At 42.9% G+C, this 26,077-nt stretch overlaps 1 protein-coding gene across 1 annotated transcript in view; it reads right to left on the bottom strand.

Annotated features, from left to right (window-relative positions):
- LOC311107105 (IgGFc-binding protein-like) overlaps window positions 1–26,077 on the bottom strand; it is a gene marked incomplete at both ends in the record, with an annotated part of 43,549 nt that overhangs the window by 3,869 nt on the left and 13,603 nt on the right. Inside the window, 5 exons of the mRNA XM_084149582.1 lie at window positions 20,897–21,174; window positions 21,319–21,696; window positions 24,487–24,686; window positions 24,924–25,491; window positions 25,676–26,077. Of these exons, the coding sequence (XP_084005708.1) occupies window positions 20,897–21,174; window positions 21,319–21,696; window positions 24,487–24,686; window positions 24,924–25,491; window positions 25,676–26,077 (1,826 nt within the window). The remainder of the gene's footprint in view (window positions 1–20,896; window positions 21,175–21,318; window positions 21,697–24,486; window positions 24,687–24,923; window positions 25,492–25,675) is intronic.

Raw genomic sequence — 26,077 nt, 5'->3', positions numbered from 1 at the left:
TAGCTGAGGGCGCTGAGCTACCCCGTGTTCGCTACAATGGAGATCAGAAGTGGGAGATTGACTGTCAAAAAGAAGCCCTTGTAAAGTGTGTTGCATTTGGGACAGTGAAGCGTGGGGACACATTCTGAATGGAGGGAGTGGTGTAACGACCCTGGACTTGACGAGAGAGGATTACACTCTCTCCAAAATGATATGTTTTTATTGGAACAGTGTATAACGAGTCTGCCTTTGAGTCAGACAGCCCAAAGCCAGTCCTATTTGACAGATTATAAGACACACATTAAACGTACATGTTTAGTCGTTGTATGGACATAGTTCACAATGTCGGACACATCCTCATCCTTGCAGATAAATACGCCATCAAAGAATCCTTTCATCAGCCCTTGAAAAGAGACAAGAAATACATTATATATAACATATGAAATGTATATGGAATATCAATCAACCTCAGTAACTGATTGTGGGACACTTGACAATGTTGATAATTAATTTCATTACAAACACTTTCGCGCTGGATAGAGAAAAGGCTAACCCTGTTTGGATTGTTTAAATTATATAGAGTATGGTGTTATTTGATCAATTATGAATAGTTTTACATACCCTTTTTTGAATCGATACAGCTTCTTGTTCCCGTCCACTGACACTGCAAGCCTGCCGGGGGAACAGCCTGGGCAGTCAAAGTATTGTGTATCGCAGACCTGATCAATTTCAGAGCGACAGTCCGTCCACTCAAAGAAGCTTTTTTGAAAAGTGTCCCCACAGATAATTCCGTTCTGCTAAGGGAAGAATACATATGGGAAAGATATGAAATAACTTAGAACAATACTATAAACAAAATGTACTATAATTCACTATGGCTGACTATTTGAGTTAAAGCAGAGCCAGTGCATAGTGTTGCCAGAAAAGCAGATGAAAGCCAACGCAAAAGTAGGACAAGTACTTATGTTGTAATGAACAGGAAATATTGGATGCAATAGGGACACAGATAAGGGGCATGGCAGGCCTGTGGTGCAGGAGGCTAACACATACCGTAGCAAGAGACCTGAAGTACTGGAAATACATTTTGTTACAACGCTTTGTGTAACACAACTTTAACATATTGTTAACGTGAAGTCATACATTGGTAAAGCTGAGTATAATTTATTCTTACCCTTCCAAATAAGTAATTTCGCTGCTCCAAAATCCAAATAAATGACAGACGGGACATTCCTGGGGCTGACACTTTCAGCTCCTCAAAAGAGCCTAACTGACCTAAAACAGATAATTTGTACAAGGATTAAATGTCAGGAATTGTGAAAAACTGAGTTTAAATATATTTGGCTAAGGTGTATGTAAACTTCCGACTTCAACTGTACATACACACACATTAAACAAACTTTAACACAAAAGCTCAGTTTAAATAGAGGAATTAGGTCCAACACATGGAACGTACAGTGTAATCCTGAGACAAGTAAACAGCCACCATTCTAAGAAAATCCTTGCAGCATAATAGCTGATAAATCAGGTTCTAGGTAATTTAAATAAGGTTCCCATACTTTGTAGAACTGATCTGTTTTAGAATGTAATGTACATGTCAGATATTCCAATGGCACCCATTCAAATAGTATCTAATGCCAATCTTTAATAGACCTTGTCACTAATCCACTGTAAGAGGATGTTTTTCCTCGCTGCGAAGGTAAGGATGTTGTAAAGCCTCCTCTTACCCACAGAAGTAACATGCCTACTAAGGAGACTTAACAGCAAAGAAACTGGATCCAATTCTAGGTCGACCCCTAGGAGTTTTTCAATTTCTTGAAGAACATTAGACCAGTATCTTTGTAATTTGGAACATGACCATAGACAATGTGTTAGGGTGCCTGTATCAGTTTTACATTTAAGACACAGAGGAGGATGAGGGACTAAAAGCGTGTCTGCGATTTGGGGATATATGCAATATGTGTATTATTCTTAATTGGATTGCTCTAGTACAATTACAGTTATTGTTTTTGCATATCTCCAAATGTCCTCCCACATCTCCTCGTCAATAGAAACAGACAATTCTTTCTCCCACACTCGCTTCACCATCTGTGTGTCAACAGTAGAAAAGGACCTTAAAGCATCATAAAATCCTTTTTGAGAGAAAAACCATTATTTCAATGACAGAAACATCAGGGTTGCCAATCAAGGTGGTGCTCTTCAAAATATAGTGTCTTACTTGTAGAAAGTGGAAAAGGTCCTGCTTTGGGAGTCGATATTTCTCAACCATCTGCTGAAATGACAATAGAATCTTATCAACAAATAAATCATTTAGTCTGCATACAGTGAGGGAAAAAAGTATTTGATCCCCTGCTGATTTTGTATGTTTGCCCACTGACAAAGACATGATCAGTCTATAATTTTAAAAAATGTTATTAATTGATTTGCATTTTAATGAGGGAAATAAGTATTTGACCCCATTTCAATCAGAAAGATTTCTGGCTCCCAGGTGTCTTTTATACAGGTAACGAGCTGAGATTAGGAGCACACTCTTAAAGGGAGTGCTCCTAATCTCAGTTTGTTACCTGTATAAAAGACACCTGTCCACAGAAAAAATCAATCAATCAGATTCCAAACTCTCCACTATGGCCAAGACCAAAGAGCTCTCCAAGGATGTCAGGAACAAGATTGTAGACCTACACAAGGCTGGAATGGGCTACAAGACCATCGCCAAGCAGCTTGGTGAGAAGGTGACAACAGTTGGTGCGATTATTTGCAAATAGAAGAAACACAAAATAACTGTCAATCTCCCTCGGCCTGGGGCTCCATGCAAGATCTCACCTCGTGGAGTTGCAATGATCATGAAAACGGCAAGGAATCAGCCCAGAACTACACGGGAGGATCTTGTCAATGTTCTCAAGGCAGCTGGGACCATAGTCACCAAGAAAACAATTGGTAACACACTACGCCGGGAAGGACTAAAATCCTTCAGCGCCCGCAAGGTCCCCTGCTCAAGAAAGCACATATACAGGCCCGTCTGAAGTTTGCCAATGGACATCTGAATGATTCAGCGGAGAACAGGGTGAAAGTGTTGAGGTCAGATGAGACAAAATTGAGCTCTTTGGCATCAACTCAACTCGCCGTGTTTGGAGTAGGAGGAATGCTGCCTATGACCACAAGAACACCATCCCCACCGTCAAACATGGAGGTGGAAACATTATGCTTTGGGGTTGTTTTTCTGCTAAGGGGACAGGACAACTTCACCGCATCAAAGGGACGATGGACGAGGCCATGTACCGTCAAATCTTGGGTGAGAACCTTCTTCCCTCAGCCAGGGCATTGAAAATGGGTTGTGGATGGGTATTCCAGCATGACAATGATCCAAAACACACGGCCAAGGCAACAAAGGAGTGGCTCAAGAAGAAGAACATTAAGGTCATGGAGTGCCCTAGCCAGTCTCCAGACCTTAATTCCATTGAACATCTGTGGAGGGAGCTGAAGGTTTGAGTTGCCAAACGTCAGCCTCGAAACCTTAATGACTTGGAGAAGATCTGCAAAGAGGAGTGGGACAAAATCCCTCCTGAGATGTGTGCAAACTACAAGAAACGTCTGACCTCTGTGATTGCCAACAAGGGTTTTGCCACCAAGTACTAAGTAATGTTTTGCAGAGGGGTCAAATACTTATTTCCCTCATTAAAATGCAAATCAATTCATAACATTTTTGACATGCGTTTTTCTAGATTTTTTGTTGTTATTCTGTCTTTCACTGTTCAAATAAACCTACCATAAAAATTATAGACTGATCATGTCTTTGTCAGTGGGCAAACGTACAAAATCAGCAGGGGATCAAATACTTTTTTCCCTCACTGTATGCCCTTATTAAGCCAAATGTTAAAGCCAGCATCCAGCAATCCTGGCCCAAAATCTGGGTTGTTAAGAATCGTGGTAAGAGCAGAGGTTAGTTTGGACCTTCCCAAAAAACGTTGAACTGACCTCCATGCTTTGAGTGTGTTAAGTGTAATGGGATTATTGCAGTGATCTTTTACAGACTTGAAACTTCTGAAAAATAAAAGATCCTGCAAGGGGTATTTTGAAAAAGAAGTCTCAATGTCTAACCAAATAGAGGAATCATCATTTGTGATCCAGTCAGAAATATAACATAAGTGGGCACACCACTGATAAAAACCTAATATTGGGCAGATCCAAGCCGCCCATAGAACCTGGCAGCTGCAATATTGCCTTCTTAAGTCTTGGCTTGCGTTTACTCCATATGAAGGAACTTAACCAGCCATTTAAATATTTTAATACCTTATTGGAAAGTAAGACTGGGATCATTTGGATTGGGTAAAGTAGTCTAGGTAAAATGTTCATTTTCAAGAGGGATATTCTACCCAACCATGATATCAGAAGAGAGTTCCAGCGCTCCAGATCCTGTCTTATTGTATCAAACAAGGGAACAAAATTGGCTTTGTACATTTGCTGGAATTTAGGAGTTACGAATATACCCAGATATGTAAAACCTGAGGGAGACCATTTAAAAGGAAAGGGGGTAGAGGTAGTAGGGACAGAGCTAAGACTACCAAGTGGCATAGCCTTTGATTTAGTTAAATTAATCTTGTAGTCTGAGAATTCACTGAACAATTAAATAATATTAACAAGAGATGTAATTGAAGTCTCGGGCTAGAGATGAATATCAGAACATCATCAGCATACAAGCGTATTTTATGATGAGCGTAGACCCTGTCTAGCAGGTGTTACTCTGATGGCCTCAGCCAGTGGTTCCATAGTGAGTGCAAATAGGAGAGGGGACAAAGCACAGCCCTTCCTGGAACCTCTGAAGCTATTTGACCATAGCCCATTAGTAAGGACAGCAGCCTGAGGGTCATCATATAAAACCTTAACCCATTTTATAAAGTTGTCCCCTAGACCAAATTTAGTCAGAGCAAAGAATAAGTAGGACCACTCCACATGGTCAAATACTTTCTCAGCATCTAGGGAGAGCACAAGACCATCCATAGCACTTTGTTGATAGGCTTGAATAACATTAAGAAGCCACCTGACATTGTTACATGACTTATGGCCCTTATTGAAGCCAGTTTGGTCCTCTTTCAGAATTAGTGGCAATAAGTACTCTAGTCGTGTGGATAGGATTTTAGAAAGCAATTTTCTATCCACATTCAGAAGGGCAATGGGTCTGTACGAGAAACAAGACTCTGGGCATTTTCACTTTTTGAGAATAAATGATATGTTGGCTAACCTCAGCGTTTGAGGGAGGTGGTCATTTGAAAATGTGTGGTTAAACATACAGTGCCTTGCAAAAGTATTAAACCCCCTTGGCATTTTTCCTATTTTGTTGCATTAACCTGTAATTTAAATGGATTTTTATTTGGATTTCATGTAATGGACATACACAAAATAGTCTAAATTGGTGAAGTGAAATGAAAAAAATAACTTGTTTCAAAAACATATCTTTTTTTTTATACGGAAAAGTGGTTCATGCATATGTATTCACCCCCTTTGCTATGAAGCCCATAAATAAGATCTGGTGTAAACAATTACTGTCACGGTTTCGGCCGAGGCTGCTGCTCCTCCTTTTTCGGGCAGGTTTCGGCGGTCGTCGTCCCCGGAGTACTAGCTGCCACCGATCTATGTTTCATGTTCGTTTGGTTTTGTCTTGATGTTGTACACCTGTGTCTAGTTAGTCCTCATTAGTGTCCTATTTAGTTCTCGTTGTGTGTGTCAGGTGTTGTGTGTGATTGCTCTTCTGTTTGGTGTTCTGAGCTACGTGTTTCCCTCCGTTGTTTTGGAGAGGTTTTCGCACATGTTAGTGCGCCTATTGTTTGACGCCTGTGTGCGCCTTTATTTCGCCTCCGGGCTTGTTGTGCTCGTGTACTACGTGAATATTTCACTAAAGTCTTTTGGACTTAGTTTCTGCGTCCTGCGCTTGATTCCTGCACCACACCCACCTTCAGCACCCCTGACAACTACCTTCAGAAGTCACATAATTAGATAGATTGCACACAGGTGGACTTTATTTAAGTGTCACATGATCTGTCACATGATCTCAGTATATATACACCTGTTCTGAAAGGCCCCAGAGTCTGCAACACCACTAAGCAAGGGGCACCACCAAGCAAGCGGCACCATGAAGACCAAGGAGCTCTACAAACAGGTCAGGGACAAAGTTGTGGAAAAGTACAGATCAGGGTGGGTTATAAAAAAATATCCGAAACTTTGAACATCCCACAGAGCACCATTAAATCCATTATTAAAAAATTGAAAGAATATGGCACCACAACAAACCTACCAAGATAGGCTCGCCCATCAAAACTCACGGACCAGGCAAGGAGGGCAATAATCAGAGAGGCAACAAAGAGACCAAAGATAACCCTGAAGGAGCTGCAAAGCTCCACAGCGGAGATTGGAGTATCTGTCCATAGGACCACTTTAAGCCGTATACTCCACAGAGCTGGGCTTTACGGAAGAGTGGCCAGAAAAAAAAGCCATTGCTTAAAGAAAAAAATAAGCAAACACGTTTGGTGTTCGCCAAAAGGCATGTGGGAGACTCTCCAAACATATGGAAGATGGTACTCTGGTCAGATGAGACTAAAATTGAGCTTTATGGCCTTCAAGGAAAACGTTATGTCTGGCACAAACCCAAAACCTCTCATCACCCCGAAAAACACCATGTTTTTCATCGGCAGGGACTGGGAAACTGGTCAGAATTGAAGGAATGATGGATGGTGCTAAATACAGGGAAATTCTTGAGGGAAACCTGTTTCAGTCTTCCAGAGATTTGAGACTTGGCTTAGTCAAAGCCCAGAACTCAATCCAATTGAGAATCTGTGGTATGACTTAAAGATTGCTGTACACCAGCGGAACCCATCCAACTTGAAGGAGCTGGAGCAGTTTTGCCTTGAAGAATGGGCAAAAATCCCAGTGGCTAGATGTGCCAAGCTTATAGAGACATACCCCAAGAGACTTGCAGCTGTAATTGCTGCAAAAGGTGGCTCTACAAAGTATTTACTTTGGGGGGTGAATAGTTATGCACCCTCAAGTTCTGTTTTTTTTGGTCTTATTTCTTGTTTGCTTCACAATAAAACATATTTTGCATCTTCAAAGTGGTAGGCATGTTGTGTAAATCAAATTATACAAACCCCCCAAAAATGCATTTTAATTCCAGGTTGTAGGCAACAAAATAGAAAAAATGCCAAGGGGGGTGAATACTTTCGCAAGCCACTGTATCAAGCAATTGCTCAAGGATCAGGCCATGGAACTCCTTATAGAACTTTGGTCCTGGGGCCCTACCATTAAGGAGAGACCTCTGTTCTTCAGAAATAGTAGGGAGCTCAATCTTAGAAAATAAGTCCATTAGTTTGAATGCATCATTTGTCAGTTCTGAGGCATAAGGATTTGTATAACATTTCTTCAATGACTCATTTATCAATTTATTTTCATATAAATGGTTGTCATCAGAATCAGTAATAGTAGCAATTGACTGGGAGTCAGCTCTCTTTTTAGCTAGGTATGCCAAATATTTTCCTGGTTTATCGCCATGTTCATAAAGCTAATTTTCTTTTCAGCGTCCTGTGTTTGGAGAGAGTCCAACGTTGATCTAAGGACTGATATTTCCTTTAATAGGGCAGGAGTGGGAATTTTAATGTAGTCCTTCTGTTTAGTTCCTAATTCAACCTCTAATGTTTTTTGTTTTTCATGTTTTTTCCGCCTCTTACTGGCTGAGTATGAGTATACAAAATCAGACCCCTGGCGTACGCTTTACAGGTTTCCCAAAGGAGTGAGGGGTTATCTGTTAATAGAGGAAAGTGCTTTAAACTCTGTAATAAATTATGACGTAAATGTATGGTCTTTAAGAATGGTTGTATTCAATCTCCAATGTCTTGATGGATTGGGTGCCCTTTTGAGTTTTATGTCCAGCATCACCTCAGCATGATCAGATATGACTATGCTTCCTATATTAGCAGATAAGACAGACTGCAAAGACATCATGGGCATAAAAAGTAATCTATTCTAGTCTGACATCCACGAGGTGCAGAGAAAAAGGTGAATTCTCTGTTGGAGGGATGAAAGGTTCTCCAAACCTCAGCATACCCCAGATCATCACATATAGCTTTAAGTGACCTAGATTGAGGAGAGGGTGAAGCTATGCCGCTGGGAAACTTGTCAATAAGGGGGTTCAACAAACAATTAAAATCTCCTCCAACCTCCGCAGTGTCTGAATTTTAATTCAGAGAAGTCTAGAAATGCCTTAGTGAGAAAATCAGGGGAGTGGGCAGGGGGAAAGTAAATATTCATTATGGAAATGTTCTACCCTCGTAAAGTACCTTTAATTATAACAAAACAACCAAATGTATCTTTCACACAATTCAAGACCTTAAGGGGTAGGTTCTTTTTCACAAGAATTGCCACACCTCTATTTCTGGATGTAAATGATGAGAAAAACACTTGTTGCAATTTCAGATGCTCCTTAACATCCAAATGAGTTTCTTGCAACAGCAATTTCAATATTTTCTGTCACGTTCGTTTACAGACGGGTCAGACCAAGGCGCAGCGTGATATGCGTACATGCTTATTTAAACTGAATAAACACACGACAAAACAATAAACAAACGAAACGTGAAGTCCTAACGTTTAACACACAACAAACCTTACCCGGAACAAGATCCCACAACTACACAGTGCCAAAAGGCTGCTTAAGTATGGTCCCCAATCAGAGACAACGAACGACAGCTGCCTCTGATTGGGAACCACACCCGCCAACATAGATATATACATACTAGAACACCAACATAGAAATACACAACATAGAACATACACACCCTGACTCAACATATACGAGTCCCCTGAGTCAGGGCGTGACAGTACCCCCCCCCCCCCCCCAAAGGTGCGGACTCCGACCGCGCAACATAAACATAACAGGGTAGGGGCCGGGTGGGCATTCCGCCTCGGAGGCGGATCCGGCTCCGGGCGTGACGACCTCTTACTCTCCGCCTCCCTGTTGCGCCCCTGGTCTGGTCTGGACCTCGGCACGCTGCTTCCCCTCTCCTTCCTCCCACGAAGTACCAAGCCCTGTCTGGACCCTGGTGTGGGAGACCCCGAACCTGGAGAGGGGCTGACGTCTGGGTCTGGACTGGAACCGCTGACTGGAGCTGGACCCGACGACGGTGGAGCGAACTGCTCTGGCTCCGGAGTGGAGCCACTGACAGGAGCTGGATCAGGCACCGGTGGAGCGGACTGCTCTGGCTCCGGAGTGGAGCCGCTGACCGGAGCTGGACTGGGCTCCGGTGGAGCGGATTGCTCTGGCTCCGGAGTGGAGCAGCTGACCGGAGCTGAACTGGGCACCGGTGGAGCGGACTGCTCTGGCTCCGGAGTGGATCCGCTGACCGGAGCTGGACTGGACCCTGGTGGAGCGGATTGCTCTGGCTCCGGAGTGAAGCAGCTAACCGGAGCTGGATCAGGCACCGATGGAGCGGACTGCTCTGGCTCCGGAGTGGAGCAGCTGACCGGTGCCGGACCAGGCACCGGTGGAATAGGCACGGGCCGTGCCGGACTGGACACACGCACCACTGATTTGATGCGAGGAGCAGGTACGGGCCGGGCCGGGCTGGCTACACGCACCACTGGCTTGGTGCGAGGTGCAGGAACAGGCCGGGCCGGGCTGGCGACGCGCACCACAGCCTTGGTGCGAGGAACAGGAACAGGCCGGGCCGGGCTGGCGACGCGCACCACTGGCTTGGTGCGAGGAGCAGGAACGGGCCGGACCAGACTGGCGACGCGCACCACAGGCTTGGTGCGAGTACAGGAACGGGCCGGGCCGTACTGGGAACACGCATCACTTGCTTGGTGCGGGGAGCAGGAACGGGCCGGGCCGGGCTGGCGACGCGCACCACTGTCTTGGTGCGGGGAGCAGGTACAGGCCGGGCCGGGCTGGCGACACGCACCACTGGCTTGGTGCGAGGAGCAGGAACGGGCCGGGCCGGACTGGGAACACGCAGCACTGGCTTGGTGCGGGGAGCAGGAACGGGCCGGGCCGGACTGGCGACATGCACCATTGGCTTGGTGCGAGGGGCAGGAACAGGCCGGGCCGGACTGGCGACGCGCACCACTGGCTTGGTGCGAGGGGCAGGAACAGGCCGGGCCGTACTGGGAACACGCACCATTAGCTTAGTGCGGGGAGCAGGAACGGGCCGGACCGGACTGGCGACACGCACCACTTGCTTGGTTCCTTTATTAACCCCCGCTCCTTCTGCTGCCTAACCAGCTCCTCTCGCCGTGCCTCTACACTTTCCTTCTCCCTTTTAGCCTCCTGTAGCGCCTCCCTCTGACCGAATAACTCCTGCTCTGTCTGAACCAATAGCCCCCGTAACATGGTGGCCTCCTTTCCTAACCTGCAGATTTGCCCTTCCACGGCCTCCTGCTGCCTCGTCATCCACCCCGTGTGCCCCCCCCCAAAAAATGTTCTTGGGGTTGCCTCTCGGGTCTCCGTCGTCGGCACGGTTGGCGCCGTCTCTCCTCTCCTACCTGGGCATCAACCTTCATCGCCTCCCGATAACGGACGGCCTCCTCCTCAGTAATTCTCCCCCAACCGAGGAGGACATCTACTAAAGTTACCTCCCGTTGAATCCCCGGCGTTTGCTCCTTCTGGACACACTGCTTGGTCCTTGTTTGATGGGATCTTCTGTCACGTTCTTTTACAGACGGGTCAGACCAAGGCGCAGCGTGATATGCGTACATAGAACATACACACCCTGACTCAACATATACGAGTCCCCTGAGTCAGGGTGTGACATTTTCTTTTTTCAAAAAAGATAGTACCCTTTTCCTTTTAATGGAGTTATGACTCCCTCTAATGTTCCATGTACATAAACGCTTTCTGTTACCTGCCATTGCACTTTGACCAACCAATATGCAGACTGAATCCTACTGTAATGATTGTGTGGTAGCTTTTCCCATGTGTTAAATTCTCCCCATTCTCACCGAGCGTAAACGAACTATATGAACCCTGAACCAGAACTATACTACATCCAAAAAATAGACATGTAAAGATCCAAAGGGGGTTTTCCCGCTAGCCTCATCCTTTATATATATGAAAATGAAAATCAATAAAAGAAGTTTGAGGCTCTTCCACCTAAACCCAAGCCTGGGCACCAATATAGATTCACACTGATCTCAGTCTGAGCTATGGTGGCAGTTACTTTAGCAAGAATAATTATACAAATATTACTGAACAAGAGCACTTGAGAACTCACATCACTGCTTTATGATCAGATTTGAATAAAAAAGTTATCCAATGCTGCAATAGCGCAGCGTGAAGTTGTTTACCCAAGAGAGTCAATAAACGCAGCAGCCTCTTCAGGTGTGTAGAGCTTTTTAGGCGAACCGTTGACCATAATCTTCAATTTCTCCAGGTACAGCAGTGCGTAGTCAAACCTTCACCTTATCAAACGCCTTGCGTCTTCGTACAACCGCCATGGAGTAATTATTGAAGAATGAGACCCTTGGACCTTGACGTTGAATACGTCTGGCCGCATCCATGACGCGCTGCTTGTCGGTGAAGTTGTGGAACTTTATAACCACTGGCCGTGGGCGCTGGTTGGGACCGGGTATCGGTGCTTGAGAGCGATGGGCTCTATCCAGCTTCACACGTCCAGCCTTAGTATCCGTTTGTAGGTAGCCAGGAATCGATTCCTCAAAGAATTTAACTGAACGTGTCCCTTCAGTATTTTCCGGGAGTCCCACCACATGGAAATTGCATCTGTGTCTTTGATTATCCAAGTCATCAATGTGCTCTGCCATTTCGCGCACCTGTTTCTCAAGTGCCTTTATCTTAGTGTCCATTGATGTATTTGAAATTTCCACAGTATCAATTCTTCCTTCCGCCTCATCAACACGCTTGACAACCTTCTGTAGTTCAGCTGAATGGCCTGCTATTGCTTCCAAGACCGTTCCTATCTTGAGCCTGGATCCGCAATGGCATTAGCTTCGCTAACATTAGTTAGCTCCTCCTGCACATCTACAGGGGTGGTGTTTTGGTCGAGTTCTTAGTTGTTCTGCTGGGCATGTTGTTGGAAACTTTTGAGAAATAGCCGTCAAGACTCATTGTAGGGTAACATATTTAGCCAATTCTATCCCTTTTTCAAGCTAGAAAATGAATATAAAGAGAGAAATTAACGAATGCCACGGGAGCTCGCTGAAACACGGTGTTCTCTCTACGGCGCCACTTTGTCCCCCTCCTCCTCAGAACAGCCTCAATTCGTCAGGGCATGGACTCTACAAGGTGTCAAAAGGGTTCCACAGGGATGCTGGCCCATGTTGACTCCAATGCTTCCCACAGATGTGTCAAGTTGGCTTGATGTCCTTTAGGTGGTGTGCTATTCTTGAAACACACGGGAAACTGTTGCGCATGAAAAACCCAGCAGCGTTGCAGTTCTTGACACAATCTGGTGCGCCTGGCACCTACTACCATACCCTATTCTATCATGTTTCAGGAGAAGACCCAGATGCAGACAGTGTCGAAGCAACAACATGTTATTTAAGAAAACAGGGGGCAGGCAAACGACAGGCCATGGGCATGCAGAGGTCAGTAATCCAGACCAGAGTCCAAACGGTACAGAACGGCAGGCAGTCTCAGGGTCAGGGCAGGCAGAATGGTCAAAAACTGGGAAAACTAGAAAACAGGAACTTGAGAAAGACAGGAGCAAGGGGAAAACCACTGGTAGGCTTGACGAAACGAAACAAACTGGCAACAGACAAACAGAGATCACAGGTATAAATATACTGGGGAAGATGGGCAACACCTGGAGGGGGATGGAGACAATCACAAAGACAGGTGAAACAGATCAGTGACACATTCAAAGACACTTAAATATTTTGTCTTGCCCATTCACCCTCTGAATGGCACACATAAACAATCCATGTCTCAATTGTCTCAAGGATTAAAAATCCATATTTAACCTGTCTCCTCCCCTTCATCTGCACTGATTTGAAGTGGATTTAACAAGTGACATCAATAAGGGATCATAGCATTTCCAGTCTTGTAAGAAGGAGCTGGTATTTTTCCACTCTGCCTCTGTTCAACTTAGTCACACGGTCAAGACAAAGACTCTCTGAGAGTGACCACAGTGTCCCAGTCTATCCTGTTCTTCTCATATCTTTCAAGGGCACAGAGGTGTGGAGATATGAGGTGAACAGAGGCTGGCTTGAACAGAGAGGAGTAACGGAACTAACGTTATCACTTCTTTGTGCGCTATGACCCGATTCAAATAGCCACAAGAAGAAAACAAGGTAGCTTATGATGCCCTGATCTGCCGGGGAGGGGTGGAACCAGCCATGACTAAGCATTTTTAGGTCCACTATATAAGACATCAGCATTTCCTGTTTGTTAGGCTCTCAACAAATCACCTACGGGTGGTCGTTGACCAGCTCCATTATTGCAATAATTAATCGATTACAAATAAAGATGATTGTTTGAAGAAATGACGAAGTCGCTCGCACTTGATTAGAATTTCAACAACAGAAGGTACAGATTTGCCTAGATGTAACAATAAAAGAGGCACAGTACTGTATGAGTGTGTTTAAAGGCATTATAGATGTACAGATGTAGGATCTTAATTTGAGTCAGTTTGCTACAGCAGGAAAATAATCCTGCCGTAACAGGAAATGTGAATTGTTATGTGGATTATAATAAATTGACATTTTTGTCAATTTTTCGTAAGGGAAAATCATGTCTGAAATTTCAAAGTGGAAATTACAAACTTCAGAAGCCTTTTCAAACCTCAAATACACTACAAGTTAAATATTTTCTGCATTGCAGAAAAGTTGTCCTGCAACAGGGTGATCAACAAGCAAATGCTTGAGGTTAAGTGTTACCAAAATTATTCTTAAAATATGTGTACCAGAAACGTTTACAGAAAACTTGGCGATCAGATCCTGGCCCTCAACAAATTTCCTTCCACTCCCAAATGAGACTGTGCTGACTGGTATGGGATCCTCAGGGTTGTGAACAAGGAATGCTGTGTCGACCCCCATACCTTCCGACTCGATAACCTAACAAAATATTATGTAGAAATAGATAAGATAACAAGATAAATATTTACTTAAATTAGATGTACAAAAAAAAAAAAAAAGACAATACCTAAAAATGCTTATAGGAAAAGAGTTGGCGAAAAGACTGAAATCCTTCTGTAAGAATAATATGCCTGTTCTCTGTATCTTAAATCTGTATCTCAAATCTAACTCCAACTATCAAATGCAAATACATTACTTTTTTGAGGTAAAAGTTAAAAAATGTCATTATTTACTATTGTGACCCTATATATTCCCACCATTGATTTCAGCCGTCTTAAATCATCTTTGACTTTTAAGGCCTCCAGGTTCCCCGTCAACTCCTGACCTCTTGCCTCCTGTTTGCCTCCTCACTGTAATGGGCTTTTGTGGCAGGTGGTAATGCCTGCCATTTGCCCTGTATACCTGCCATAACTCCTGACATACAACAGAAAACATGACAATGTCAGTGACATTGTTTTATCTATCTATTCTATCAAGGCATTACAACAACAAAATATTTACTTGTTGAAAGAAAGTAGAAATATGTGTCAGATGGAGTCAGTAGACTTTAGAATTTGTTGTTAGACCCATAAAGTTCTGAAGAGAAACCCCTCTTATAATTCATCCAAAAAACAAAAACAAAAATACATCAAAGGCACACCGATTGAGAAATGCATACAGTCCACAATACTTGAATGCCTGCCTTGCTCTTGTAATTGCAAACAGGTAATTAAAGCCAAACCTGCACAAACCTTCTGCTTTAAGGTGGTGCCTCATAAACAGCTTGTAAGCTGACACATAACTTTTGTAGAGCTTAGTTTTTTGGGGGAGGGACAGCTTGACTCTGATCCAGTTTTCTTCTTTCATTCCCTAACCAATTCTAGAGGAAACGATAGGAAGACAACACAATAGTAAAGAATACTGCATCACATTTTCAAATCAGAGTAATTGCACATTAAACTTTATCAAAAGAGTAGAAAAAAAATATTGCTCCACCAACTAATCTTTTTATCTAGCAGATGATTGAAAAAGGAGCCCTTATATACTATGAATTATCTGTATTGTGTCACAGCCAGAGGGGCAGTGAGGGGTGTTTTGAATCTGGGTTTTACGAGGCAATATGAAACAAAAGGCAAAACACAAATAGCTACTGGAAAAAGTTAAAATAACATAAGAATCAACATTATTATGGCAAGTTCCCATTCAGTTGTCAAAATATAGGTTGGGACATGCATGCATTGGCAGGCCAGCTGCAGAAGGACGAGCAAGCTACTATTCCCCATAGTTTCAGTGCACTTTTGACAGCCAACTAGTTAAAAAAGTTTGAGAGCATTTATGTAATGTTCCCGCATTAGATTTTTTGCTTATCTCGCTCTGGCTATTAGTTGTTGTTCTTGTTGTTGTTGATGTGCATAGGCAATTGAGGGAGAGAGAGCCTGCTTTTTCATGGTTGTTCGATCAATAGGACTGTGAAGTTTCCAAATGGAAGAGGACTCCCGTGGTATTTACATATTTGCAGAAATCCATTCAGGTGTATTTTGTGGCTTTTGGCGATGCGTTCTAATGATCTAAAGTCGAGCTGTTGCTACTGCCTGCTAACACACAGTCCAGTTCAAAGTGAATGATGGCAGACCCTTTGGCAAATGTGATCGACTGGCTCTATTTGGTCTTATGTAGCAACATTTGAAATTGTGTTTTTTACATTGGATAAAAGTAGAGACTCAGAGCTAGAAAATTGTATATTATACACTACAGTTGAGGAACAATGGGAAAGTAATTCTGCTTTGAATGTTGATAAACTTTTAACCTCACTTTTGAGAAAATGGCCTTTGAATGTTTTGGTACACCTATTGGAGAGCTCTTCTTTGTCTACACCCATTCAGCATCGTTCACACCCTCTTAAACTTTAGCCCCACACATCTCTGTAAGGGTTGATCCGAGCGTTCTGTCCTAACAACAGCAGTGAAGCACCCAAGCTAACTGGCCAACGTTGGCTAGCTTGCTAGCTACTTCCATACACAAATTAGAGAACAGCTCACTCTGACCATTTTACTCGCCCTAGCAGAGCTGGTTAGGCTGTTTTTATGTTATCCAGAGCGTTGCTGACTGCAACTGTCCTGCTGGCAACAATATCTGCTTTTTTGCCAACATTTACTGACACTGGCCATATTCAACGGGTGTTGAGCGTTTGTAATTTGTCAGTTATTCTGCGCTCTGGCACACTAAGACGAGAGTGCTCTGAAATCGGAGTAGATAGCCAGAGTGAATTGACCAGCTACGTCTATCAACAGTTGTCACAGTGACATCATTAACATTCTATTGAAATTGTTACTTGCATAGAGGAGTCTTTTGTTATGACATGTAGCTAGCTAGCTAAACAAGGAACCATAATCCAAACTCATGACGTTACTACCCTGCATGTATCCCGGATACTTCTACCCCTGAGTCCAGGTTGACTCTCTGCACATCAGTCCAACAACTTTCTTTCTGTTTTCACATTCGGATAACCTAATATTCAAAGTAATAATTAAAAGTCATGTTCATGCAAAAGGACTAAACAAGAGTTCCCTTCTCATATGTCCACAGTATTCTCCTGTCCTGCCAGCAGCCACTACCAAATCAGTGCTGAAACCTGTGCAACTCCATGTCCCTGCGACAAAGACTTCTACTTCAGTGACACCGGCTGTATTAGCTGGGAACAGTGCAACTGCTATGCTGGTGGACACACCCTTAAGGTAGGGGCAATACAAGCTGGATACTAAAAGTTCCTGTATACTTTACGTATTATTTGAAGTTTTATGTGAAAATTTACAATTATTTGAAATTTTCAGCTGGAACGGAATCTGGTCATGAAATTCTTTAGTATGGATTTTGGAGCGCTGTCTGTGACTCGAACGTGGATGTGTAAAAGTCTCACTGATATGTGTCTGTGATCTTTTTAGATAGGGTAATCCTTGATGTCAGACAACTGTTTTGCGGTGCACATCTGCTAGAAATCTGGAGTTGTTCTGTCACAGTCCATGGTGTGCCAGAGTGAAGAGAGCTGCCAGGTCAAGGATGGTATACAGGAATGCTATCCCATCTGCCACCTTAATGCAGGGGTACATGGTTGAGTAAGTAGCCTTTGACTTCCCCCAATGGTGAGCCACTTCACCATAATGTTCTATGATTATGAACCTAACCTTCAATATATGAGACCGTGAAGGACTGTTATTCAGTCTAAGGAATCCAAATATAGAGCCTTAGCTTACCAGTATGGTGTCAAACAATGGTGTTTGTGGGGTTATGGACTTGAAACTTGTTATTTTAACTTCCATAATGAAGGTTTGAAAGTTAAAGTCCACACTGTCTTTTGAAAACATAGCAGCAGGTGTTAGCATTCATGCTTACATGACAGATTCCAGTGGGAAATGATATGCACTCACAACTCTCCCCTTCTCTTTTACAGTGATATGAGAGAACTGACCATGCTACAACTGAAGAACAGTCTGCTATTGGAGAATCCCACCAAGAATACATATTGCCTAAATCACTGTGACCATTTGTCAATGATTTGTAACAAACAGTAATTAGAATATTTGTAGAAGGAATGCCATTTTCTGCCAAACCCTCACCTCAGATTTTCAAAACAATTCCAGTAAGTGATTTGTAATGGTCAAATCATTACAATGGTAATCAAGTCGATTTAAAATATTCACTATGTAATAGAAAGTACTAAGCTGTATTTGCTGGATTAATTATCTCTACATGTAATTTGATATCTAAATGATACTGAATTATAAATTAGTGTTGTGACGAATGTATCCTTCCGAATATACATTCTTGTTAATAAAAAATACAATTAAATCATAAACGTGTATATTACATCAAGGAAATAATGCTGTGGTGACCAGTCAAATACAAGCTTGTTCCTTGTTCATGTAAAATATTTCCCATGCCCAGAAAACACTACAGTCACCAGTGAAAGTCTACACACCACTTGCACAGTCTTCACATTTTGCTGCCTTAAAATTAAATCTAAAAAAGGATGAAATCTCTAAATGAAAATTATAGAACCCCAGAGTTGATACTTGGTGGAGGCAATTTTGGCAGCCATTACATTACTAAAGTCTGCAAAAGGCAGTACTCACTGTAGTGTTTTTACGGACTACTGTAGTATTGTGGACATGACTGTAGTATACTGTAATATTTACAGTTTACTATAATATAGTAATTACTGTAGTGTTTTTGCAGACTACTATTCTGTAGTATTTACTGTAGTCTGTTTGCGGACTGTAGTATTTATTGTAGTGTTTTTGTTTTATTATATTTGTCATAGCAGTGGGAGCTTTGTCCTTGAGGAAACCTACTTACTCAAAGAGCACATTTTCCAAAACCTGTAGATAGCATCCCCGAGTGGCACAGTAGTCTAAGGCACTGCATTGCAGTGCTAGCTGTGCCACTATAGATCCTGGTTCGAATCCAGGCTCTGTCGTACCCGGCCGCGACCAGAAGACCTATGGGGCGGTGCACAATTGGCCCAGCGTCGTCCAGGGTAGGGGAGGGAATGGCCGGCAGGGATGTAGCTCAGTTGGTAGAGCATGGCGTTTGCAATGCCAGGGTTGTGGGTTTGATTCCCACATGGCCAGTATGAAAAATCAAAAAAGAATGTAAGTCGCTCTGGATAAGAGCGTCTGCTAAATGACTTAAATGTAAATGTAATAGCTAGGACTGACTGAATGGATAGTTCAGCATTTCTGCTCTTTTCTATGACCTGTAGGGAACACGTGGTCTATACTTGGCATGTAGGTTTCTCACTTATTGGTGGCACAAATTGGGATATGGGGGAGGGGAATGGGCAAGGTATAAGCAAATTAAATACTGTAGTATATACTATAGTAATTACTGTAGTGTTTTTGCAGACTGTAGTGTTTTTGTGGACATTACTGTAGTATTTACTGAAGTGTTTTTGCAGTCTGTAGTATACTGTATTTACTATAGTATTCTACAGTATACTACAAAATTATATAGTAATTACAACACATAATCGAGGTATACTACAGTGTGTAGTACAGTATTCTACAGTATACTACACTTATGTAATTGTACTGCTGAAAAAGAAAACGCTATCGCATGGTTAGGATTTCAGAAGTCTTCAGCATGTTTTCCTCTAATGTTCTACCTGGGCTTTGCTCCTTTCCCATTTCGTTTGTTTCTGACAAACTCCCCAGTCCTTGCTGGTGAAAGTCATACCCATAACATGATGCTGCCACCATAATACTTGAAACTGTACGACAAAATGAAAAGTCTGTGTTAAAAAAGCCACTCCAAAACAATCATTAAAAGCCATTAAGTAATACTGCAAGACAACACAGCAAATAAATAACCTTTTGGCATAAATGATAAACTACAGGTTTGGGTCAAATCCAATACAACACAACACAGAGTGAACCCCTCTGCATTTTCAATTATTGTAGTGCCAGTATCATGTTATGGGCATGCTTGTCACCTGCAGGGACTGGGGAGTTTTTCAGGATCAAAAGACATATGAAAGGAGCAAAGCCCAGGTAAAAAGTTAGAGGAAAACCTGGCTCAGTCTTCTGAAAACCTAACAGTGGGATAATTTTATTTTTCAGCAGGAGAATTTCACAAAGTTTAATGGCAACGACACACCAGAATGGCTTTCCAAAAGGTTTTGAGTGTTCCTGAGTGGTCCAGTCTCCGTCCTGATTTAATTTTGCATGAAAATCAGAGACAAGGTTTGACGTAAAAATGTATGCACACATGACGGTAAGTCGCTTTGGATAAAAGCGTCTGCTAAATGGTTTATTATTAGTATTATTATTGAATATTGCTGTCCATCAATGATTCTCAAACAAATGTAATGACAAAAACAATGGATACATTTTGCAATAAGAGTTTGGCAAGGTTGGTAGAATCTTATTCAGAATGATTCACAGTTGTAATGGTTGCATAAGGTGCTTCCACCAAGTATTAACTCTCGGGTGTGAAAACATACACTCTTAGAAAAAAAGGTACTATCGAGAACCTAAAAGGGTTCTTTTGCTATGGAGAACCCTTTGAAGAACCCTTTTTGTTTCCAGGTAGTAGGTTTTTTGGGTTCCATGTAGAACCCTCTGTGGAAAGGGTTCTATCTGGAAACAAAAAGGGTTTTCCTATGGGGACAGCCGAAGAACCCTGTTGGAACCATTTTTTCTAAGAATGTTCACGAATAAAACATCTTCGTTCATTAGGAAAATGCTCAATAATTTTCTTTCACTTTGAAAGTGTGGAGTAGATTGTGGAGATCTGTAGGGGGTAAAACAATCTAATTGAATCCCTTTTTAAATTTAATTTTAAAACAGCAAAATGTGAAGATTGTGCAAGGGTTGTATATACTTCCACTATGCACTGCATGTCTTGCCATGACATCACAAGGAAGCCATATACTTCTGTGTACATAATCAACTATTTTCTATAACTTGTCCCTAATGTAATCCCCAATGCAGAACATAGTAAAAGACCATGGAATTAATGATCATCTGGAGAAGTACAATAGAGACAATACATCAGTTCTTGATGCTTTTCTTGCAGACATTTTATTGTTTGGTTTTTACAGAATCATTCACAAAATGTAATTGTTCGGTAAGAATAGAATGAAAGTCATAACAAACATTTATTAAAGACTGATTCTCTATCATGGGTGATTAATCTGGGTAGTTAAATTGTCTTGTGGATGAAAGAACGTTCCAAGGTGTTCAAAGGCCGCCACTGTAAGGGGTCAAAGAGCATACAACTGAGGTAGCTTTAACCCTAATTAAGTATACATTTTCACAACTTGAATGTTATTGATTGCTTTTCAGATTTGAATCAGTTTCAGATTTATACAGTAACTCACCTGCAGGTGGGGAAGTCTGGTGCGTTCCAGCCGTCCATGTATTCCTGCATAGTCAGGAAACTAGGGACCGGGATAACGTCTCCTGAAGGAACCAGTCTTCCACAAGCTCCACACACCTTGTCAGCCATGTGGGCACTCACTGTCACTATGATCTCCTGAGAGAGGCTGTATGACACCTGAAGGCCTGACATCCTCTCAATCATCACTGTCTTGTCAGAGACCTTCACTGAGACTTCATTACTCAGCAGGCGTGGTAGAGTCACCTTCTTACCATTTATCTGTGAACAACATTGAAAAACAAAGTAACACTGATGGAATAGTATACAATCTTACAATCCTAGATACTGAAGGGAATTGGTGTCATCCATAAACAATACTTAATAATCTATGAATTAATATATACTGTATATGAGGTGACTCACCCAAGTTTCATGCTTGCTGTTGACAGTGATCATCAGATCATTGAAGTAGACGTACACAGCAACAACGCTCTTGAGGCCAGACTTCCCACAGGCCTGCAACGTCACCACCACTCTGAACCACTCTTCCACCAGAGCATTGTCACAAACTTTGATTATCTCATAGGCCCCCATGGCTGTGATTGCACCACTTCTTCCATTGAAAAGGGTGAAGGCGCCATTAGTCTCCAACAAACAATTTTTGAGATAGCAGCCCAGGTGACCATTCTTGACCTGGCAGCTCTCGTCAGCCTTGCACTTGGTGGCCTCACATTTCACATCACCAGAGGCAGTGCAGGTGCAGAGCTCCTGGCAATCCTCTGACAACACAGACTCACCAATCTGAGGGAGAGAAATAGGTACAGTACATTGTTATTGTGGCAGTGTTATAAGGATGCAGTTCTTATAATAGAGGGACATACACTTTATCTTTGAATTTACATTGAATAATACCTTATTGGACTATACATTTACAATAAACTATTGTACATTACAGTATACACGTATTTTCTGAAAGATATATCTGACAATAATGTGTATGTGTGGTACATAATGTTCTATTGTAAAGTAAACACAACACATTGTTGGAACAGTGGGGAAAAAAAGTATTTAGTCAACCACCAATTGTGCAAGTTCTCCCACTTAAAAAGATGAGAGAGGCCTGTAATTTTCATCATAGGTACACGTCAACTATGACAGACAAAATGAGGAAAAAAATCCAGAAAATCACATTGTAGGATTTTTTATGAATTTATTTGCAAATTATGGTGGAAAAAAAGTATTTGGTCAATAACAAAAGTTTCTCAATACTTTGTTATACAGTAATCCCTCGTTTATCGCGGGGGTTACGTTCCGAAAATGACCCGCGATAAGTGAAATCCGCGAAATAGAAAACTTTTTTTTTTTTACAATTAGCAACTATTACATGTATACAAATACAGTGACTCACGTGTAGGCCGTTTCACTGCTCTTCAGACTGGGCCGCTGCATCCTGACTGCGCTCTGCTGTGTTCTCTTCTTCTGAAGCCCGCGGTGCAGGTGTGTTTGTTCGGGAGAAGAACATAGTGATAGGCAGCTGTTGTCGCTCTTTTTTCTTCTTTGCAAAAAGATCCTTGTACACCGACATGCCACCATCGATTACGTTGGAGAACTGTAATGAACGGCTCATCAAAGGGTCCCATTCCTCAGCTACTCGCTTAAGTTCAGTGGCCATTCGCACCATGGTTGCTAAGCGACCAAGCGTTAGTCCTTCCTCCTCATTGACTGCTGCTGTCGTCCTTATGTTTTTTTCCTCCTTCTTTATGTAACGAACGGAAGATGCATTGATTCCGTAATGGCGAGCAACGGCTGCATAGCTTTTACCTTCCCTTAGCATGTCCAGAAGTTTAACTTTATCTGAGATAGGTAGCATCTTCCGCCGTTTGGGCCCATCCGCAGGTGCTTTTGTCGGTCCAGGCCGTTTCGTCGACATTATGGGTTTAGGAGATGTTCGAAATTACAAGATAATTTGGCCAACTTAATGTAAATTTGCCAAGCTGTTTTATGTACGTACACATAACTGCACGAGACGACAAAATGATAGCACAATTCGTAGCATGTTTTGATACAAGAAGCGGGAGTGAGTTTTTAGCGAATCAGAATGCAGAGCACAATGCACCAAAAAAAAAAAAATGCATTATGAAAATCCGCGAAATAGCGAATCCGCGATAAGTGAACCGCGAAGTGGCGAGGGATCACTGTATACCCTTTGTTGGCAATGACACAGGTCAAACGTTTTCTGTAAGTCTTCACAAGGTTTTCACACACTGTTGCTGGTATTTTGGCCCATTCCTCCATGCAGATCTCCTCTAGAGCAGTGATGTTTTGGGGCTGTCGCTGGGCAACACAGACTTTCAACTCCCTCCAAAGATTTTCTATGGGGTAGAGATCTGGAGACTGGCTAGGCCACTCCAGGACCTTGAAATGCTTCTTACGAAGCCACTCCTTCGTTGCCCGGGCGGTGTGTTTGGGATCATTGTCATGCTGAAAGACCCAGCCACGTTTCATCTTCAATGCCCTTACTGATGGAAGGAGGTTTTCACTCAAAATCTCACGATACATGGCCCCATTCATTCTTTCCTTTACACGGATCAGTCGTCCTGGTCCCTTTGCAGAAAAACAGCCCCAAAGCATGATGTTTCCACCCCCATGCTTCACAGTAGGTATGGTGTTCTTTGGATGCAACTCAGCATTCGTTGTCCTCCAAACACGACGAGTTGAGTTTTTACCAAAAAGTTCTATTTTGGTTTCATCTGACCATATGACATTCTCCCAATCCTCTTCTGGATCATCCAAATGCACTCTAGCAAACTTCAGACGGGCCTGGACATGTACTGGCTTAAGCAGGGGGACACGTCTGGCACTGCAGGATTTGAGTCCCTGGCGGCGTAGTGTGTTACTGATGGTAGGCTTTGTTACTTTGGTCCCAGCTCTCTGCAGGTCATTCACTAGGTCCCCCCGTGTGGTTCTGGGATCTTTGCTCACCGTTCTTTTGATCATTTTGACCCCACGGGGTGAGATCTTGCGTGGAGCCCCAGATCGAGGGAGATTATCAGTGGTCTTGTATGTCTTCCATTTCCTAATAATTGCTCCCACAGTTGATTTCTTCAAACCAAGCTGCTTACCTATTGCAGATTCAGTCTTCCCAGCCTGGTGCAGGTCTACAATTTTGTTTCTGGTTTCCTTTGACAGCTCTTTGATCTTGGCCATAGTGGAGTTTGGAGTGTGACTGTTTGAGGTTGTGGACAGGTGTCTTTTATACTGATAACAAGTTCAAACAGGTGCCATTAATACAGGTAACGAGTGGAGGACAGAGGAGCCTCAAAGAAGTTACAGGTCTGTGAGAGCCAGAAATCTTGCTTGTTTGTAGGTGACCAAATACTTATTTTCCACCATAATTTGCATATAAATTCATAAAAAATCCTACAATGTGATTTTCTGGATTATCTTTTCTCAATTTGTCTGTCATAGTTGACGTGTACCTATGATGAAAATTACAGGCCTCTCTCATCTTTTTAAGTGGGAGAACGTGCACAATTGGTGGCTGACTAAATACTTTCTTTCCCCACTGTATATGTTCTAGGTAAACCCCACCTTGTAGGTGCGTCCTTTGTGGTAACAGCTGCACAGGTCCCACTTAACACAGCCTGTCCCGTTGAAGTAGTAGTCTGTATTGCAGGCACAGCCCTCAGCACAAGTGGTGGGGCAGGTGATAATGTCAGAGAGGCCGGGACATGGGGTGGCACAGATCTCAGAGCAGCTCTGGTAGTGGCTGTTGGCAGGACAGTCCAGGGCTACAGAGGAATAGATTAAGTAATTAGACATGCAATATAATGTCCAGCCACAACACTCAATACTCCAGCCTGCAGGAATCAAAATCACCTTTATTTGCCAAATACATTTACAAGTACCAGGAATTTGACCTGATGAAATGGTGCTGAAAACAAGAGTCAGAATATACAGACAGAATATATAGATGAAAGAAAGCCAAAGCCAAATGTGTCCCAATCCACAGGTTGGTAAATACTTACGACAGAAGGTTGGTGTTCTCCAGTTACTGACGTTAACCCCAAAGTCCTGGCAGTCGATCATGTATGCTGATATGCTGTGACAGAGAACCTTACGGTCTCCCTCAGACAAGCAGACATCATAGACACAATCTCTGAAGTAAGAGGCAGGGTCTATCACATTGTGGCAGGCGGCGAAGGGACCTTTAGGGTTTGTGATGATACTACAGTCGGCCTCAAATATGGCTTTTTTATTAGCGTCACACTTGGGGCAAAATTCTCCGCTGCATCCATCCTCACAAACCACATGCGGCACACTTATCTTCCAGGCTGCCCCAAAGGTCAGGAGGTCCTTGGTGATTTTCCCATCAGGCAGTTGAAACTCATCATTCTTGTTGTCGTTGAAATTGCCACACAGACCACAGGTCTTGCCTCGGTAGTTGCCAGGGACGGTGACCATGACGTGGTACACAAGGTCATAGGTGACTCTCAGACCGAAGTCTGTTATGATGACATCGTAGGTGCCCTCTTGGTAGGCCTGCACTGCTCCGTTGTTTAGATTCACAGGGAGGCTCATCATAATTCCATTTACCTGGATGAATGACATATCAAATATGACAAGCCTTACCTAATTATATGCACTAGGTTAGTTATAGTTATATACTTGATGACCTCTTTTATTATCTTAAAGTGATTACGGAATTGTCTCATGTTAATTAATCAAACACAAAAATAGTATGTGTGCATTTGTCACACCAGTCAAATTAAATACTAACCATTATCATTCCTGCTTGATTCTTCCTTAGAACCAGGGTGTTACCATAGACTTCTACAGCCACAAGCTTGGCAACGGCTACCTTTGGATTATTTGACATGGCGTACCACTTCTCGTTCTCCACCACTACAGAGAAGGGGTTGAGGCGGGTGCCCTCTAGATGGCAGCCTTGAGCTGCAGTGTAGGTGCAGGTACCTTGGAAGTCATAGGTGCTGTTGTCAAAGGTCTTGTAATGTGGGTCACCTGAGATGGTGCAGACTCCCTTTCTAACACAGCCCAGGTGACCATTCATGACCTGGCAGCTCTCGTCAGCCTTGCACTTGGTGGCCTCACATTTCACATCACCAGAGGCAGTGCAGGTGCAGAGCTCCTGGCAATCCTCTGACAACACAGACTCACCAAT

The sequence above is a fragment of the Coregonus lavaretus genome (genome assembly GCF_964263955.1).
Source record: "Coregonus lavaretus genome assembly, chromosome: 3".
Taxonomy (NCBI): domain Eukaryota; kingdom Metazoa; phylum Chordata; class Actinopteri; order Salmoniformes; family Salmonidae; genus Coregonus; species Coregonus lavaretus.
This window is presented reverse-complemented; position numbering and strand designations above follow the sequence as displayed.